This window comes from Linepithema humile, chromosome 1 (genome assembly GCF_040581485.1).
Source record: "Linepithema humile isolate Giens D197 chromosome 1, Lhum_UNIL_v1.0, whole genome shotgun sequence".
Taxonomy (NCBI): domain Eukaryota; kingdom Metazoa; phylum Arthropoda; class Insecta; order Hymenoptera; family Formicidae; genus Linepithema; species Linepithema humile.
In genome coordinates, this window is record NC_090128.1 from 851,577 (window position 1) to 872,142 (window position 20,566).

At 31.9% G+C, this 20,566-nt stretch overlaps 1 protein-coding gene and 1 long non-coding RNA gene across 2 annotated transcripts in view; one reads left to right on the top strand and one right to left on the bottom strand.

The window, feature by feature from the left end:
- Window positions 1-20,566, bottom strand: part of LOC105674357 (uncharacterized) — a 290,795-nt gene that overhangs the window by 218,545 nt on the left and 51,684 nt on the right. The gene's annotated exons all lie outside the window — the stretch shown is intronic.
- On the top strand, window positions 3,000-13,998 carry LOC105674352 (aromatic-L-amino-acid decarboxylase). The gene is made up of 11 exons (XM_012370604.2): window positions 3,000-3,164; window positions 7,532-7,629; window positions 7,749-7,869; window positions 8,046-8,159; window positions 8,515-8,634; window positions 8,761-8,890; window positions 10,177-10,325; window positions 10,451-10,562; window positions 10,657-10,865; window positions 10,983-11,183; window positions 11,466-13,998. The coding sequence occupies exons 1-11, from the start codon at window positions 3,006-3,008 to the stop codon at window positions 11,670-11,672; spliced, it is 1,620 nt and encodes a 539-aa protein (XP_012226027.2). The 5' UTR covers window positions 3,000-3,005; the 3' UTR covers window positions 11,673-13,998.

A 20,566-nucleotide genomic window follows, 5' to 3' on the forward strand; every position in this document is an offset into this window, starting at 1 on the left:
AATGAGGCCTGTATCTCACACTCATACATAATGCATTGCATTTGGTGATAGCTTCGTTGTAGATATACGAAAACGGATGGTGTTGAATAATAAACTTGATTTCTTGCAGATTGAAATTCTTTTAAGAATATTGATATGATCAAAAGAAAAGAACATTAAGCAAATGACAATCATAATTTTTAAACCGTATCGCATTGATCGTATTGATCATAATTTTCAAAATTTTGTACGTAAATTATTTTTATCAAGCGTTTTAATAATATAAGCGTTTAATAATTATAAATAATTGCATTTATAAAAAAGAAGAAAATTGATTCGATAAGAAAATTTCTCTATGCGTAAAAAAATATTTCTCTAAGTTTTATAAAACTTTTCAATTTTTTATTTTATACTACGACTTGAAAAATTAAAAATATACTTTATCATAAAATTTAGAGTTAGAATAAATAAATACACTTGCTCTTACTTCATTATTTTGTTAAGTAATCTTTTTTTATAGAATATAAAAAACATTGGTCCGAAAATATAAAGTGCAGATTCATAAGTAACAGCCATATTATGACTCCCATAATAGCGTAAAATTCAATGTGAAAGCTTGTCATTTCCACAGACACGGTATGGTTGAACAACTTCGGACAGAGGTGGCAGTCAAGTACGTAGAGAGCATCAGGAAATTGCCCTCTCTTCAAGCTGCTCCCTTTGTCTGCTTATGTGCAATTGACAATTTTGCTACGTAAATGCGTGGTTAAAGAAGATTATCATTTGGAAAATCATTTCACGTCAAAAAATAAAATTCTAATTCTTATTTTTCATGTCATTTTTTTCTGCTAAGTATTTCCTTTATATATATATTACAATATAATCTTGTCATATTCTTATTTATGTAATTCGTAAGCTATGCCCAAAGGCCGGGATTATCCCGCGAAGACGTCAAACGACAAGACTAATTTTTTGAGAAACCAGTTGTCTTAAAGAAATGATCCTTTTCCATGCTATCTATTCAGACTGTATTTTCCTTAATCGACGCCGAGCGGCCCCTGACGTCAGAGATACAACTTCGCAACAAGATATGACGCGTGCGAAAGTGGCCTAATATACGATTCGCGATACGCGCTCGGAAAGTCCCGGTGATTACTCCAGTCGGACCTGATGGGTAGCCATGACGACGGCACAGTGCATCGAGGAAAAGTACATTCGTTTCCGTTTGACTTCTTTCGACGCGTAAGGAGCACGGCAATAAAAAAGACTAGTAAAAGCAGAAGAAGGCGCACAAGAAGGTTAAAAAGGAAAATCCGACTGAGCGAGAGTCCTCGGAGAATCGACCACTTTTAGCACCACTTCATCCGTCTTTTCCGCTCTCAGAGAAAAAGAGGAAAATGTCTTTCCACGAGCATACACCAAGTTGTTCTTATATTCTTATGTCGACCTACTCCAAAATTATTATCGACTTCGTTTTGTCCCGCAAAGACGAATTAACATCTTCGCCTGGGGAATTCACCGCCCGATCCTATTCAACGATATTGCGGCTAATCAAATAAATTTTTGATTATTGGAAAATTGGACGAGCAAGAATTTTCGAGCAACCATTTAAAATTATTATCGTTTTTATCGTAATAATTCTATATTTTTATAAATATATAATTGTAAACTAATTATTTTTTAAGTCGTAGAAAAATAAATTTATTTAAACATAAAAAGTTTGTAAATCTGAAAGAAAAAAGTTTCCAAAATTTTGTGAAGTGTGTATCACAACGTTACTGAATAATTATCATATTAAAAGACATATTAATTAAAAAAATATGAATATTTAATTAAGATAAGACGCAAGTAGCACTTGACGTCTATGACGCAGGTAATTATTTCCGACTAAAGTGGCCTGTAATTATCCTTTAACGACCTACGTAATCGATATACTGTAAATATGTTTATCGTCATACATGTATGCCTTTTAACGTCATATGTAAGCCTCTAGATATTTAAAGAAATATTATGCATTCTTACATATGAAATCAATCGATAATCCTTTCAGTCAATAACATCTTTCATTATAAAAAAAGTAATTAAATTTAATTATAACTTTCTTTCAATAAAAATAATTTTTGTTACAAAAGAAATAATAAAATAAAAAAAGATACGTAAAGTTTTAATGAATTTAATAACAATTAAGTCAAGAACATTTTGTAAGTCTCATGAAATAACCTTCAATTTCTGCGCGTTTGTGAAAGGACGATTCTTTTTGTTCCCAAGATTCCTTTCTAGATCATGATCAGATTACCTAACGTCTGCCAAGTGCCAGTGAGTGTTAAGTGTTTCTTCTGACGTCGCGATAGGACACATACGATTGAAAACTAGGATCAAGCTTATCCATAATTTGATTTATTGCCTGAATGCTTCCTTGATTCCGTACTTGTGATCAAATCACTGATGCTGTTGCTTTAAACGGCAGCGCCCTAATTTCGCCTTCAAGGTACTATTATGTCTCATCAGCTTGACGATATCGTCTTCTTTATGTATTCCATAATTCCATTATCTTCAAAGGCATTAATTAAAAACTGTACAACTGTAGAATTTTAGCAGTAGCTTACTTAAAATAACAAGTCAGTATGTTAAATAAAACATCAACATGTAAAGCTAAGAGGCATTTTCTAGTAATTTTATAATTAGTTTAACACATTTTCGACAGCAAACTTCTCACGTAAAATTATTAACATTTCAAAAAACATTTAAATCTTTATGCTATAAATACAAATAGCAAATAAACAAAGATAAGCAAGTAAAACTAAATATCATATGTTCCGTTACTATCCGCGCAAAGATTAATGCGTCCACCACCTACGCTACTGAGTGACCGGCTGATATCGATCGCGTATCCATTATCGATCTTTGGCCTCGGTACTCACGGCAGGACTGGCGAGCGAATCTGGACGAACGACACGATGACGATTGGTCGAACGGCACCCGCTGGTGAACGATGAAGAGTGGGGAGTTACATAAAGCGCGGCACGATGCGGATGGAGCGGCGATTCGACCGCGGAATATCAGTCGTGCACTCCACAATCTCGCGGGATCACCCTCACTCGCAGCATCCGCAGACACGTGGATACGCCGTTGTCAAAGAGAATCATCTGGTTAAGTGTCAAATCGTTCGCACGGTACTTCTAAACGTGAGTGAGCTTCAGTTCAATTTTATCTGCAAATATCTCTTTTTTTCTAAAATAATTGTTTGGATGTTGTTTCCTGCTATCGTAACAATGTCACAGAATTTTACTTAATAGATATTATAGCGAAAAAATGTGTCCTATCGCGACGTCAGAAGAAACTTAACACTCATTAGCACTTGGCTCTAAAATAATTTTTTAACTGTGAAATAAAAATTTATTTACTCCAAAAATTAGAAAAAAAAGAACAAACTAAATAATAATCACAAATATGGAAAAAGGAGCTTAGAGAACTAACGCTAGGTCTTGGTGCGATAAAATCTGAATCTGTATTAAATTATAAAAACACAAATATACACCCAAACGTTTCGGCCTGACATCAAGCCATCTTTAGTGTCAACAAATAATAAGTTCGAACATGAAAGTACGCTGGTCGTTACAATAAAATTGATGTTGAAACGATGTAAAATATGGAAATTAGAACTGAACGTGATAGTAGGCTTGTATCAACGTCATGTAGATCCGTAACAGAGTTAACGAAAAACGTTCGTGATTATTAAATCGTAAGAGCCTTCTTTATTTGAAACTAAATAATATCTGCAAAATGATATTATGTCATTTATATCGTATTTTTAATTAATGTCTCGTTCAATTTCTATATAGTGATAAATTTATGTTCAGTATAGAAACATATTGAATATGCAGCACATGAAAGTACATATATACATATCAATATAATATTTGATACAATGTTGACATCTTCGAAAGCAAGAATAATGCTCAGGACATTGAAGGTCTTATAATTGATGTCAAGGAGTAAACTTTAATAGCGCCTGTTAGTCTCTAAACTCGCACAGTGTCCAAAGCTAATTACTGAGCTTGCGCTTCGTTAACTCTTCCGCTGTGACATAGTCCGAAACGCTTACATTAGCTTGTTAAATCAATCTGTCGCGCTTTCCAGAATCGATGATTAAACTTCGGAAAAGAGGATTAAATGCTATTTTGAGATCATATAATACTTGAGCTATTTTCGGTATATTCGTGTCATAAATAGAAATCACTGTCTAATTTTGTGATTACGAGAAACGTTTTTGGCATTATACATATTTGATATGCATGTAAATTTAGCGCGAATATTTCATTCTTGTTAACTAACACAAATACTTCATTCTTGCATTTCTATACAGTTGCAATATATAAGAAAAACTTTTTATCTCGTTACTCAATATCTAGGAAAACACTTACAATTATAACACGTAAACCATTAACAACCATTATATATATTAACTGACTGCAGCGAAACAGTATTTTTTAAACATAATTCGATAAGTTAACACTATCTTTTCCTTATCGCAAATTATTACTATTATACGTGAACCTTACTCTCGATATCGTCTTACATCTCATCTTTAACTTTTGCTATCATGACGTATTCTTAAGCAATAAGCACAATATTTTAAATAAATAATTAGTTTATTATATCTATTTAAAAAAAAACAAATATACATATATTCATCGAATTACATTTTTATCAGAAATATTTTAAACAAAACTTTTTTTATAATGTGCATGCATTGTGTAAAAGACAGGTTTCTTGTCATTTGCATAGAAGAATGGTATTTAGTCAAAATATTCACATAATAGAATCTCAAGAAAATAAAAAAGTTTTATATGCTAAACAGACGCAAAAATAGAATTGTTATAATAAAAAATCTTTCGTATAATAAAAACAATCTACGTTAAATATTTCATAAAAAAATGAGTTATAAAAATAGCATTTAATTTGACATTTATTCAAATTCTTTCATTAATAAGATAAGTCATGATAGATATCTCATTGAACGTTGCGAAATATACAGCAATGTGCCTGCATAAAGCGATATCAGTTATGAATAAATTATGTTTCTCGTACCAAAATTTAAACATCGAAATTCAAATAACAGATAAAAACAAAACCATTCCTTGATATGACAAAATATCATGTGTGGAATTGCAAGAGAACGTAGAATACACGAGTTGTTATTTGGTAGGAATAGAATATTCACACAAGAATTAGTCTGTCTAGCGCTGATTCAGACAAATAAATGCAACAAAATAGTTATACGATAATATTCAGAAATAGCTCAATGACCTGTGATCTCTAATTTAGTTATGTAGAAGGCGCGCTCGTACTCTGTGTCTGAGAAATATTTGCTGTCAGAGGATCAAGAGGGGATTCCCTGAGCTTCGCGAGAGTTTCCTCTATCGCGCGAAGAGTCATTATCGTATTCTCACTTTTCCTCACATACTAAAAATGTTTCGGACGTGATTGAAGTACTTCTACAAACATCTTTTATTATTATTTCTGCAACTTAAGTATTGTAGAATTTAATACAAGGATATTACTTATGCTGCATTTTCCATGTTTCTTGGATTTTATTAATTTAACAACTCAATTAATACGATCAAGTACAAATTTATATATAATTAAAAAGAATCAAAACAAAATCTACTTTAATGTCATATAAATATAACAACCTTTAAATTATTTACAGATTTTGTAAAAATCCAAATAGAGTTAATAAAAATGTAATAATGAGATTCTAATGCAAAACATTTCAACAATGATAATGAAAGAATAATAATTTGTTGACTGTTATTTTTCATATTGATTACTAAGACCTTATTAAGGAACCTACTATATTTATAAGAAATGACTCAACATATTGAAATGAGAGCAATCAATATTATTCTACGATAAATTTAAAAATCTGCATAAAAATCTTCGTTTATGTATAATGACATTGCTTAGTCTCATTTTTTTATTTCAAAACAAAATTTTATTTTTATTTTTTGATTAGATTCTATTTTCGAGAAATGTTAACTCAACATTTAACAACGTTGATGTTTAAAATTGGAAAATTGCGACAAATAAATGCCTTCCGTCCAAATTTTTGTATCCATTCGACTTTAAAACTCTCAATTCTCTAAGGAATTTAGGATAAAAAATTAATTCTTATCTTCTTACATTATGATCATTACTTTGAAATCCGCGTTACAAAATATCCGGAGTATGTCCCAGCGCAAATAGGAAAAAAACCATAGCAGACCAAATCGCATTTCGACACGGTAAACAAGCGGCACGCGGCGATTCGAACGAAACCTGCTCCATGAAAATGAGTCATGGCCACTTATACGACGAATTCACTCTTACTTCTCTACGAAGGCGATTCTACCGATCGTCGCGACCGCTCTTTCAATCTCGCCGTCTTTCTTCTTCTACTCTCAATCTCCTCGCATTCTAGTTGGCAACGACATACATGCATCTCCCTCACCTGCTGCCGGAGTTTCTCAAGATCTACGTCAACGGAGGCTCCACATCGTCAGTCATCGATGTCTAGACTTATTAAACCTTTCATTTGAAAGGCCAAACGTGTTTACGTATATTCATATTTATCGCTTAACATTAAAAGAAAAAAGTAGAAAGCGAGATGATCGAACTGACGCAAGTATTGACGTTATACGCTTTGAATTGCGCGGTAAATCTATTCCTTATTAGTTCTTTTGTCAAATATTAATACTTTAGCGACAATTTTACATATGATATATTTTGAACAAATAAAAATTTTCTAATAATTTTTAATCAAGTACGTAATACTAGAATTATCAGTATATTTGGCATATTAATAATTAAGATTATTAATAGAAACTTCTAATCATTTGCAAAGTAAAGTATTAAAGATAACAGAAAGCATGAAATAGGTCAAAAAAATATTGTTATTTATTTTAGTAATAATTCATATCGCATTCCACATTAAACATACATAAAGCATTGAATAAGATAATACTAATTATCTCGCTGCTTGAAATTAGCAATACTAAACTTGACGTGTGCAATCACAAATGTGTGCAATCTCCAGAGATTATATCAACCCGATGCATTAACTAATCCTCAGTAATTAGCACAAATGTCACTTTCACATTTTATCTGTAATAATTTTTAACGTGCATCCTTGAATCTGACACTAGCAACCGTTTCACGTGTTTGCATAAATTATTACCGCTTGATTTTGCGTTGATAGCAAGATTCTTATTATCATTGATATCAGTTCTCCTCATGTAATACGCGGAAATGCAATCATTCTGTATTCACGCGAAAAAATGTTCATTCTTGAAGATAAATAAGAACTCCAAGACACGTGTAGCATTGATAGATTCATTCAAATTGCATACCGTATGCACATTCACACGCCAAGGATACCGGATACCGGAACCACACCTACTCCATTTGCATACTCAACAACATAATTGAACAAATATTTTTAATATTGTCATAACTGTATACAAAATAATTATCTCAGCAATAATTGATCTCGTCTGGGTGTGTGTTACAGGCAAAAAGTATTATAGTCATGGATCCCGAGAACTTTAAGGATTACGCTAAGGATATGGCGGAATACATCACAAACTATTTGGAGAATATTAGAGAAAGGTGATTAATAATAGCATTACATCACCATAATTTAAAAAATCGTTCGAAATTCTATATAGTGAGACTGATTTTATATATCAATTATCTTATATATTGACATAAATTTGATAAATTTGTAGGAGAGTCCTGCCTACAGTGGAGCCGGGATATATAAAACCTTTGCTACCTTCCGAAGCACCGCAAACCCCTGAGCCATGGAAAGATATCATGACTGATATTGAAAGAGTGATAATGCCAGGTGTAAGTAATTTTAAATTATTTTTACTCTACTAATATTTTTTTAATATGTATGATAGTGACTAATATATGTATTACGAGACAGAACAGGAGGACTAAAATAAGAAATTAATATTCAATCATCAATACTTTTGTTCTGTAAATAAACCACAGATACATTAAAATAAAATTGTTCGCAGGTTACTCATTGGCATAGTCCAAAATTTCATGCGTACTTTCCCACTGCGCAATCGTATCCTGCGATTCTGGCAGACATGTTAAGCGGAGCTATTGCATGTATTGGATTCACGTGGGTAAGCACAAAAAATTACAGTTAAAAAATTTTACTATGTTTCTTGCCTTAAACACAATTATTAAAATCCGGAATATTCTTGTTTTGTAATATAGTTTTGTTAAATGTTACAATGTATTATGCAACTGCAAATGTTGCTAAATTTTATGACAAGATTTATTTATACTTGCAAGATTTTATGATTAATATCTATTTTCAATTAATATACGTATTTTTAATAAAATCTTTTTTTGTAAAAAAAATTGATCTTATTGTTTGATTGGTAAAGAAGTAAAAATAAAATTAAAAAATATATTTAACGTTGGATTATCAAGTTGTGTTTCTAATCAGTGATGTCTGATTTTCCTTAATTCTAGATTGCGAGTCCAGCTTGTACTGAGTTAGAAGTAGTTATGTTAGACTGGTTAGGAAAAATGTTGGACTTGCCGAAAGAATTCCTTGCCTGCAGCGGTGGAAAAGGCGGTGGCGTTATTCAGGTAAACAATTGTTTAAACGCTATTATATTTTCGAAAGCAACATAGATATACATAATAAATAACGATACTTTTTGAGAGAAACGAAAGTATTATTAAACGTATTACATGTGCAATTTTTATTTACAGGGGACTGCTAGCGAAGCTACTCTGGTAGCTTTACTGGGAGCGAAAGCCATGAAAATAAAACAAGTTAAAGAGCAACATCCCGATTGGCCGGAAAGCGAGATCATCAGCAGACTAGTCGCATATTGTTCCTGTAAGTATATCTTTCACTATTTTGCTATAATATACCTGTTCGTGACATGCAAAAAGTTCTAAGAAATCAGCAAATTTTCAAAATGGAAATAACGTGCAGACTGATTAGTTTAGTCAGCTTTTCCAATCGGAAATAAATTTATATACATATTATGAATCTATTTTACTGCAATAAAAGTATTAATTATTTATTAATTAATAATTCTTAACTATTTTTATCACGTAAAAAATAGCACATAGCGACGTGTGCGTTAAATATAAAGTACAGCTCAACGACTTTAATAGACACTTGAACTGTGACACATATTTTAATGTGTTAAACGAGAGAGTCAGAATATTTAAAAGATTCACAAGATAAGAATAAAGTAGCAAAACTAGAAACAAAAGAATAGTTATATAAAATTTAAAAATAACATTACGAACTTAAATTTATCTTTAATATAAATTTATTATAGTATTACACTGTTTATTTAAAATTTTTATATTATTATCGAGGAAACTTTTTGTCATTTTATTAGAATGAGACAAAGACAATAAATTCACTAATTTGTTTGTGCAACTATTAGCCTTCTGATTAGTATATTATGTTTTTTTTAATATAGTAGAGCGATTATAATGGCTAAAGCTATTACGTTTATAATAGCAATTTTTCATTCGTATTCATTGCATTACCTCGACGCACACTGACGCAATGCTGAAAAGTGACCGGGCAGCAATCAGTGTAAAGGCATGTGAATAGGGAGAGAGAGAGAGAGAAAGAGAGAGGGGGTTGGGGGAGGGAGGGATGAGAGGGATGAAGTGATAGGGTGAGTATGAGGTTCATGGCACTTCATCAAGCAGCACTTTGTCGCCATGGCAACTCGTAATAACCGCCCCGGTTATATTTCAAACCGAACTTTCTCTATTGTTCTCAATTCCCACAATAATTTTACAGCGCTTTATAGAAATGAAAAAAAATGTCCTGTAATTTTTTTTCAACGCGATGAATAATTCACGGGCTATTTTTTTAATTATAAATATCAGACAAAACTATATTCTCAATGAGTTGGCATTGTTCTAGAAAAATAGAGTATTTATTTACTTCTTTTTGTTATAATAATTGGCGACGACATCGACAATCCGTCGCTATCAATAGAGATAGATAAATCGCGCTCTATAGTATTCTGCGGAATAATATTTATACATATTATTAAAAAATATTCAGAAAAAAAGGTATTTTTTAAATATTTTTTGAGAAATAAAGATATTTTGATAATAAAAATACAATAAAATGCTATACTTCTTTAGGTCAAGCACATAGCTCGGTTGAACGAGCTGGACTTCTCGGTGGAGTAAAATTCAGGCAATTGGAAGTCGATGAGAAATGCAAACTGCGGGGCGACACGTTGACCGAAGCAATCCGAAAGGATAAAGAGCAAGGATTTATACCGTTTTATGTAAGTTTAACTTCATTAATTATTATACTACTTCTATCTTTTAATTTTTTGGATAATTGAGGAGAATCAAAAAAAGAAAAGTCTTTATATTATATTAGAAATTATAAATTGCTTTTTTATCATAGGCCGTCGCTACTTTAGGCACGACTACTTCCTGCGCCTTTGATCGCCTTGATGAAATGGGCGTCGTCTCGAATCGTGAAGGTATTTGGCTACACGTGGATGCTGCTTATGCAGGTATAAATTAAAATTCTTTTATATACCATAATAATAGTTTTTCAAACAGCAGTTCATTTTGAAATAGAGCCTAAATAAATTCATTTAATTGCAGGATCTTCTTTTATTTGTCCGGAATTTCGATACTTAATGAAAGGCATCGAATTGGCGGATTCGTTCAATTTCAACCCACACAAGTGGATGCTAGTTAATTTCGATTGCTCTGCCATGTGGCTTAAGGATCCGACGTATGTCGTAAACGCTTTCAACGTCGATCCTTTGTACCTGAAGCACGATATGCAGGGTAGTGTGCCGGATTACAGAGTAATGTCTTTTAAAAGTGACTTACACTTTAACATGCATCTAATTGACAAAATCATTTCAGAAAAGAATTTCCATAAGTGCGGTCGTTCATTAATATATTTGTATACTTTATTATAGCACTGGCAAATTCCACTCGGACGCAGATTCCGGTCTTTGAAACTGTGGTTCGTACTGAGACTTTACGGCGTTGAGAATCTTCAGAAGCACATTAGAAAGCACGTTGCTCAAGCACACGAGTTCGAAGCATTAGTTCTTTCGGATCCTCGCTTTGAGATTCTGGGAGAAGTTCTTATGGGACTAGTTTGTTTTCGGTTAAAGGTGAGTTAATTAGTCCGCCAATTTATTTGCATCTTTGAGCAAGTGATTATAAAAAATAATTTTTTAATAATATTATATTGATTAAAGAAAGATATTTATAATGTTTGCTAACCTTCGAATTAATGAAAGAATATGCTTACAAACAATGATAACGAATTGAAGAATACCGCGCGTATATTATTTTTATAAATTTTATAATAAAATATATATATTTATTATAATTAAATACATTTTTATAAAACTGGAAGAAAACAGCAGAATAAACTCCATAATAATTTACAGGGTTCCAACGATCTCAATGAGACTCTCCTAAAGAGGATCAACGGTGCAGGAAACATTCATCTCGTCCCGTCTAAGATAAAGGACACATTTTTCCTACGATTCTCCGTTTGTTCTCGATTTAGCGAGAGTAAGGATATACAGTATTCGTGGAAAGAGATCAAGCTGAGGGCCAATGAGGTCCTCGAAGAGCAATCGGTTTCAAAGTGATGGCGCGCTCAGATAGTTCGTGGTTGCAAATCGCTAGCACCTGCCACCTGCAACCAATCCTAATTACAGATTTTTTTCTTTTACCCAGCAACTCTCACCCAGGACCAAATAGGACTAAAGGAGATACGTCAGATAGATACATTTATAGATAGTTGAGCGGAAAGAATTAACGATTTTTGCAATAATTTTCGAATGTAATTAAACAATACCTCAAAAGTGTGAAAATTCAGTTGTCAAGTTATTTTACGAGTATTTTATTTCGGCAAACATTTAATTCCTAGCTTAATTAGCAAGATTCAAAATTAATATTTCGAATAGTTTCTAATTCTAAAATTTCTGCTAAAAAAGACTATGTACTTATCAAAGAATCTGTAAGAATGCGACTGAATAACATATCAAGATCTGGAATATATAAATTTTGCTATTTAAAAATTTAACATCATGTTTGCAACATATCGATATTTCGATCCAATGAGTTCATTATTTTATTGCAGTATTATGATGGGACAGACATATCGATCTTCAAACTCGCAATAGAAAACAATTCCCCACATATTTTACTTATTTATTTTTTAGACATAAATTTTTGAAAGTTAAATGATATACAACTCTAAAATATGTTACAAATTTTCTAGAATAATCTGCGAAAGTATTATAAAATTTTTAAGTATTTTATTGTTTTTATTGAGGCAAGGAAGGAAATATGAACTGCAATGTGAATACGATTATAAGAAAAAAACTAATTCTTTATTATAGATTTGATAAATGTATCGCGAACGCGCAAGCAAGTGAGCTACGGCAATAACTTAAAATCCATAGTTTGACTGTGAAACGCGTGAACTCAAAACAGAGTGTATATCTAATATATAAAGTTCCATCCCATATCGCCAGTGGAAACAGATCACATTTAACAGTTTTAATTATCGATTAAAAAGTTATCGATTAAAAAGCTTATCTTTACTTATGAGAAAAGATCTGAATAAAAAGATGCGTTTCAAAATTGCTGCGTTAGAAATCGGTGTAGTTGCAGTTTGCTGGGATTCATGTTAACAATCTAGATATAATGCAGTATTATATGTCGCCTTGTGCCACTTTTGCTAGCGCATCATCAATGTTATTGTGTGCGAACACTTCTTAGACAATATCCTTGTATACTACGCGGTGAAAGTCGTACATTGCAATGACAAAAATGTTGACGCAAACGTAATTTTCACATATAATTTTAACATATAAAATATTTTTCGAATTATCTTATTATATAATTTTTATTTTATAAACGTAAAAAATTACGTATAAAATAATTGATAATTAACTAGTTAGCCGATATTTCAAAAATAAAATGCAATCAATTATTTACTCCCACAACGGAAATTAATTGCAAATTCTAATTTTGGTTTCCCACCAAAATATTTATGTCTTTTCGAGCTTCCACGAAGAATAATAAAAGAATAAATTCAAGAGTTTTACAATCTCTCATTATTATAATCTTCGTGAATGTTACAAATGTATGTAGGATATTATACATACACGTGTTATGTGTATATATATGTTATAAATATAAAAGATTATATATATGTTAATGATAAGATCAATGTATGTAATATATCTTTATCTTTTTTCTTTACACAATATGTTTTTCTTTTCGATTTGTTTTCCAGAATTTAATTTAATTACAAATGTTCCGATTACTATGTGTTATTAGTGAATAGTAAAACTAAATATAATATCTTTCAAATAACAAAATCAATTCAAAGTTACTATTATAACGTACGAATATGTATATGTGTGCGCTAATATGCTGTAACGTTGTGCTGCAACAAAGACAATAATAATATTAGAGTTACTCAAGCAGGCAGAATCCATTGAAAAAGTTGGCAACATGTCTCTCGAAATGAAAGAAAGAAGCATGGATTTAAATAATCATTAAAATCACTGCTATATTATTATCAAATAATTTTGCCCAAATACAAATAAAAATACTAAGATAACAACGACTAAAAAATAGTAAACTATATAGATGTTCAAATTTTCATTATTGAGTTATAAGAAGATATCAGTATTTCTAAATATATTCATGTACACAAATTTTAACAAACAAGTCCACATATACCGAATGATATTAATCTAAAGCAACGATTTTAGTAGTTACGGGACCAACGATTAATTTTCCAATTTTGACCAAAATAATTGTGTTCTTATTGTTAAGTATTATTAAAATTCTGCAAAATGTATTATTAAATATATACGATGTCTCTCTTGAAGAATATAATTATTCAATTGTTAATATTGACCAAATAAGACCAATAAATGTGTTCTCTGTCTCATATTTGTTGTAAATAATATATCCTCGATTTATAAAAAACATCTAAACAATTGCTCTTTGAATCCTGAGTATTAAATTTGTAACAATAAATTGTAGTTTTAGCTTCTCTCAAATATAGATAACACATCGATGATACATTATTAAATAGGCACAAAAAAGGTTTTCAAAAATATTTGAACTTTATAGTTTGCAATATAAAATAAATTTTTAATTATAAAATTTACATTTAGATGCATTTTTTATCTTTACCATCAGAGTGTACTATGCATCGATTGTGAAAGATAAGACAGAAACCTTTTTTATCAATATACTCTTTCTCTCTGTCGACGAAAGAAATCTCTAAATTATCCAAGCTGGAAAATATCGACAATACAGCTGGAAAAATATGTGCTAAATAAGATGCTTTTTTAAATCAATTTTTTGCTATAAACCAAAACATTAAAATAGTAGCGCGATAAAAATATATTCACGCAAGTAAAAGTATAAAAAATAAATACAAAAATATTGATGCAAATAATTAAAGTTACAAATGCAAAAATAATTGAATCACTTTTAAATATGAAGAAAATTATTTAATGATAAAAGTGATTTTTCTCAAGTTAATGTTTAACTAACTTTTTATTTTTGGCTAAAAATAAACTGTATGCATAAATTACTAGATAATATCAAGAAGTTTGAATCAGAAACATATACAAATTCAAGGGCATATATTAACACTATTATTTATAAGCTCAATAAGATAATAATTTAATTATAAATTTAATTACATTTGACATTTGATCTAAAATGACCTGTCATTTTATTTATCAGTATATCTAGGAAATCAATGCTCGAATATCTGGAGACTGATACTAGGAGTTAATAAGCAGAAAACGTATAAACAAGAAATAGTAGTGGGATTAATGACCGTGACGCAACATTCTTTCTTTTTGAGCGACGGGTGGTAGATGCGAAAAGAGATACCTTCACATAAGATGCGCTAAACTGACTGCACGAGCCTAAGAGAATGACAAGCAAACTAGAACTAACCAATGGCGATTCGCAGCTTCGAGATATTTCATTCTGTTAATATGACGCGTAAAAAATGAATCCGCTTCTGTCCATCTCGCAATCCATAATATATTCATGAATTTTTTGAACAAGTTTATTATCCGTTAAACTGACCAACACATTTCATTCGCGCTTTATAATTGATTAAGAGTGATTTTCAAATACAGATATATATCACAATAGACAAAAATTCAATTAAGCTAACAACTGTTTTTGTGCCGACTCTTTTAAAAATTATTTATATCATTCATATGCAATGCGACAATATAACTGTAAATTATGGGAAACTATTTGAAGATTATAAATTGAAAAAAAGAGAGATAAGAGTTTAGAACTAATATACAGTTTATTAGCAAAAACTCATAATTATGCATATGAGTCAACGACCCTGTACGATGATCAATTATATGTTGTGTGGTTCCAAATTTTATCCGAAGCATATCGTACTATTTTTAGAAGAAACCTTCCTGCATGTCATTCAGACAATTCGAAACAAGAAGAGTACGGCACCGCCTTCTTGACTGGCATCTAATATCTGACTACCCTTATTATTTTTTTCTCATTGTGACACGGCTATTAACTACTCGCCATGGGATGACAAGGTGTTAGAGATTCGAAATTTTTAGTTCATGACTGATACAGTTTACTTTACATTCACACCGTCATTCATTTTTAGTAGCATTCTGTTTGCCTTTTTCGTGTTTCACTTTGTACAATATCAAATTGAATAGTACTAAAATATGTATACATTCAATTTAATTACTCAAAATTAAAAATAACAACACTCATATATTATTATAAAAAATCATATCTTTAAAGACTATCAACTACATTTAACGCTAGTTAAATGGAAGCGAGACTCCTAATGGTTTCTATCAGAAACAAAACTGTGCCTTGACGCGATTAATACATTAAATTGCATTAAAATTACAGCACATCGTAAATCACGATAATGTTACACGATAGCCACGAGAACCTACTTTGACATGCCGCTTTGTCGTTCGGAGAGGTTGGAAGAAAATGGCCTCAGGGCTTCGGATCTTTCGGCTGACATCCGATACGTCTGACCCCCCATTATTATTCCTAACGTAAGGTGGCTATTAGCCGCCTACTGGACAATCGACGGCTATGCTGTTAACTGGAACACACCACGAGACGCATCAGCAACTGAGAACTGCCTCTTCTCTCTAAGTTAGTCAGCTGGATCAATGCTCAACAGGTAGGAAGAGAAGAGAAAGAACGAACGAGCAAGAAAGATTATATATCTACCTTCCTTTTTTTTTTGCAATTTAAAACTATCTCATAAATTATTTCGATTGCGAAAATATCGTTTCTGTTAATTTATGTGTTATAAAAATGTGTCGTAAAAAGATTATATCTTAATTCCATATAAGAAATAGCGATCATCGAGAGCAAAAAAATAAAGATAAAGCATCTTGGATATTTTTTCAGTCTCTCTGAGAATAATCTAATCTCATTTCTTTTATCTGAGATTTTTAGGCGTTTCTCAAGATTTCTTCGAGAACGAGCAGAAAAAAGAACAGATTTATATCAAATATTCGGAGATACGTAAGTGCAGGCATATAATTACTGATTACAAAAGCGTTCCAGATTACTTCGTATTAATTGCAAATTAACGGACATCAACGCCGCGGAAGACAACGTGATGACGTGTTTTCGTTATAAATGAGACGAAAGTGAATGGCCAATCGCATCGATGAGAATGACTGGTGTGCATGAAGAATTGCAGTAACGCTCGACCCTCGTCGTACACGCTTGTGCATTATAAATTCCAATTGTTTAATGTACGCCGCTCGCATTCGCACTTGCCATCGCAGGACGATATCCGGAAAAGATATAACAGGTTTATCTGGCATGACTCGTGAGACTTTCAAATGAGAAGAACACGGTGCGCTCGATCGCTTATACGCCCGTGCCAGTGTGAATCTGTGTATGTGTTGTGTGAGAACAGGTGTGCTTCATTTACCATGTCAGAATGGGTAAAATTGTTCGTTGGCGCCGCGAGATTCTTTCCGCGAAAATGCAATTATTCCCTTGATGGATATTGATTTATGCTGTAACGCGTGTCGGAAGGCATGAAACCAAAGATAAATGACAAGCGTGCAAAATGTACATATAAAATCATAACTTGCATTTTTATTCGATGATGCTTGTACTAAAATAGCGACTTTTTATTTAAAAAAATATTTTTTTTTTTAATTCTTTTCCAAATTCATTTAAATTTTTCAGAAATTTCTATTATCTACTTAGTACTTTTTTCTGATTTCGAAATATGCGTTGGTTTTGTACTATTTAACCGCTGTAGAATCGTTTATAACGGCAGCGCTCTGGAAGCGTTGCAGCGAATCCTATGAAATAAACGCAAGTTTACTCAAAAATCGCGAGTGAGTGCTGGTTTGAGAGCGATCGCTAATTACACCACACGCCGGGTGTTAAAGTATTTGACCTGTGTGTGCAGCACGCTTTTCTTTGATTCTGATGGAGCAATAAATGGTTGCTTTGATCTCAACTAACAGACATACGTTGCCTTAAGAAGCACTGTTTAAGAGCGTTATACATTTTCGTCAAAAATTCTAGAGTGTTAATCTATATAAAGATCGCATATAACGGTATGTGAGATAAGAACTAGAAATCAGATTGTTTAATGTCCAATTTGCATCAATAATGAGGATTATTGAGCTATTTTAGTAATTCGTAATCTTTAGATTACAATTCTAACCCGGAAATTAACTTCAGACTGACACTGATTTATTGAAACAGTTTTTATAGAACTCGACAACTAGGCATTCATGTGAATTCGTATACTTCGAAACAAGATAAATTACAAGATAAATTCTAAGCGTAATTAATTAAATTAATTAATCCTGGATGCGCATCTAATCAACAATTTATACAATGTTGCATGGTTTCTTTCAATTTTTTCGTATTTTCTTTCAGTATAAAATACATTGATCAATGTTAATGTTTTACAAATGTATGTGAGAAATCACAAAGGCAACAATGTTAAATCTTATTATAAGCAAGAAAAAATGTAATTTTTTATTTCGCGCAAAGAAAATACATTTCCTACAAATCTAAAGTTTTGATACCGAGTTTTACAAGAACGAGCTTTAGTCTCTCACGCTGTTTTGAGAGATGTAGTGCGCTTGCTGCTTTCGCCGCGGTTCGAGTGCAAGTAAGCGGTCAAGGCGGTGGCCCTAGACAGACAGACAGAAGCCGAGGCACCTGTCTGTCCCTCCACTCTAAAGTACGCACGGCAAGGAGGGGTCCGGACGAGTACTGGATATATACCTTGTTCCGCGGTTCAGTACCCCGTGCACGCTCACGCTGATAAGACACCTTATTCTAATCATACACCTGTTCATTGAGAGATCGAGCGCCGCGTGTTGCTGTTTCGCGCGCGATCGACCACGCGTATCGTTCGAGAGTCAGCTTTCTCGCGTGTCCACCGTACACGCAATCAGTGTTTCGTTCCCGTGTGCATGATTTGTTCGAATAATCCCTTAATCTCCCACGCTTAGTATGACTTTTTAGCATTTTCACGATAACCGCGAGTTATTTTTCCAAAAGCACATTGTGGTGAACAAGTGCCAAGCGTATCAGCGATATTGTTTGATTCAAATTTCAAAAGTTATGCTACACAGTCGCGCGCCTAAGATTTGTCTGATCTCCAGATAATATTGAAAATATTTATTCGATATTAATATCTCGGTTTTCGCCTTTGAATAATTAATTGCTTTGTAATGTTATATAAAAAATATTTCCCAAAGAGAAAATCATTATGCATGAAATCTGTATCCAAAAGAATTCAAAGTGACGAGCCGATTATGCGAAACACGAACGCTAATTGCACGAAGACCGCAATCTACCGTCGGTGATCGAACATCAAAAGGATTTCGTGGAAATTGGATGATTTAACAGACTATGTGAGAAAGGTACAAAAGTCGAATTTTTAACTTCAGAATACCTTAACTGAAAAGTTCAGAGTACTGAATAGACTGAGTAATAATTTGTAAGATTTACTTTGTGTGTCAGATACATTGAAGAATCTTACATATATTATAAAAATGTATAAAAATTAAAAATTAATTTTAAAAATTACAAGCTTATTCTGCCTCTGAAACTTTCAATTACTCTTTAGTACAAATTATCTTCTTGCTATGCAAGTAGCGTGAGAGTAGTATTAACATGCATGCGGAGCAACAACTTTGTGTTGAAATAGTAATTAAAATTAGCAAAACAACAAATTAGCATAACTTGCACAGTAGAGTAAGAACGCGGCTCAGATATGTGATAATTACAATAATCGTTTAATTAGATCAGTAGTCAAAGCGCGCAAACGTGAGATAACGGCATTGTTGCACATTGCATCTCATATTTGCGCGTGATTACCCGTCGATAATGTTATGTTATTACCTGCACGCAATTCTGCAATTGTTTCTGCTACGAAGAAATTCCTCGCCACTGCGAAAAATCTAGAGCGGTTTCAAGAAGAAGAATACATTGCGTGTATGCATGCGTTTCGGAGGAAACGTAATGTGCGTTTAAATTCTAGAATTTTTTACATATAAAATATAAAAAATATAAAATATACATATAGAAATCAAATATTTAAAAAATAAATAGGATAAAATTTGGAAAACAGAGTATTGTTAATTGATAATAATTGGCTAATACTTTTAGATTTTACACGCCCGTGTCAATAAATTATTTTGTTAATAGCGTATTCGTGGCGCACGCAGAATTAATGCAAATAAAGAAATTTGGAAAAAATGTTTAATGTATTATCGTGTTAGTGATATATCGCATGAAATTTCAGTAATTTTTATCGGGTCATTATGTCGCGTGCATGTTACGAAAAGAGGCATCGCCTCTAATTTTGCCTTCTTATGTCTTACTCGTGCTGCCTTGGCACACTTCTGCGCCTTTTTTCTTTTTCGATCAGAAAGATTTACATATAAATTAACAATTTATGATAAGTAATGTTGTATTTTTAGTGTGGAAATTTTTCAACGCGATATGTAATCAATTATTTATCTCGCATAAATTGCATTCATTTTGCATCTAATTGAAGTATCTAATTTAAATTGTTGGAACTAGTTGGATTTCCAGACAAATAATTTTTGTCAAGAATATAAAACTAATGCGATTTAAAACACTCAATCTAAATTTCTATAAAAAGTTTTCCATTTTTGATAAAGCAGAAATAACTTCCTTGTTTCCAGGAAATTACAACATTCTTATATTATCTGAAAATGTATATATGCATATATGTTCGTCTAAACATGCAAGTGAAAAATGCTAATACAGAGTGAAATACTTATGTTACTTGCTGCTTATAAATAATTAATTTCTATTAAATGTGGCGGATATAATAATAGACAGATGTAATATATTAATTCTTATATTAATCCTTAAAATATCGCAGATTTGCAAATTCCCTTTCGTGCTGATATTAAGAAAAGATATGAGAATATAAAGTTGGCGTAATTATTTCAGC

Excerpts from the sequence above, each read along its gene's own strand:
- LOC105674352 (XM_012370604.2), top strand. The coding sequence starts at position 3,006 with ATGCGGATGGAGCGGCGATTCGACCGCGGAATATCAGTCGTGCACTCC. Across the intron at positions 7,870-8,045 it reads AAAGAGTGATAATGCCAGGT|GTTACTCATTGGCATAGTCC; the intron begins GTAAGTAATTTT and ends AATTGTTCGCAG. Across the intron at positions 8,635-8,760 it reads AAGGCGGTGGCGTTATTCAG|GGGACTGCTAGCGAAGCTAC; the intron begins GTAAACAATTGT and ends TTTTATTTACAG.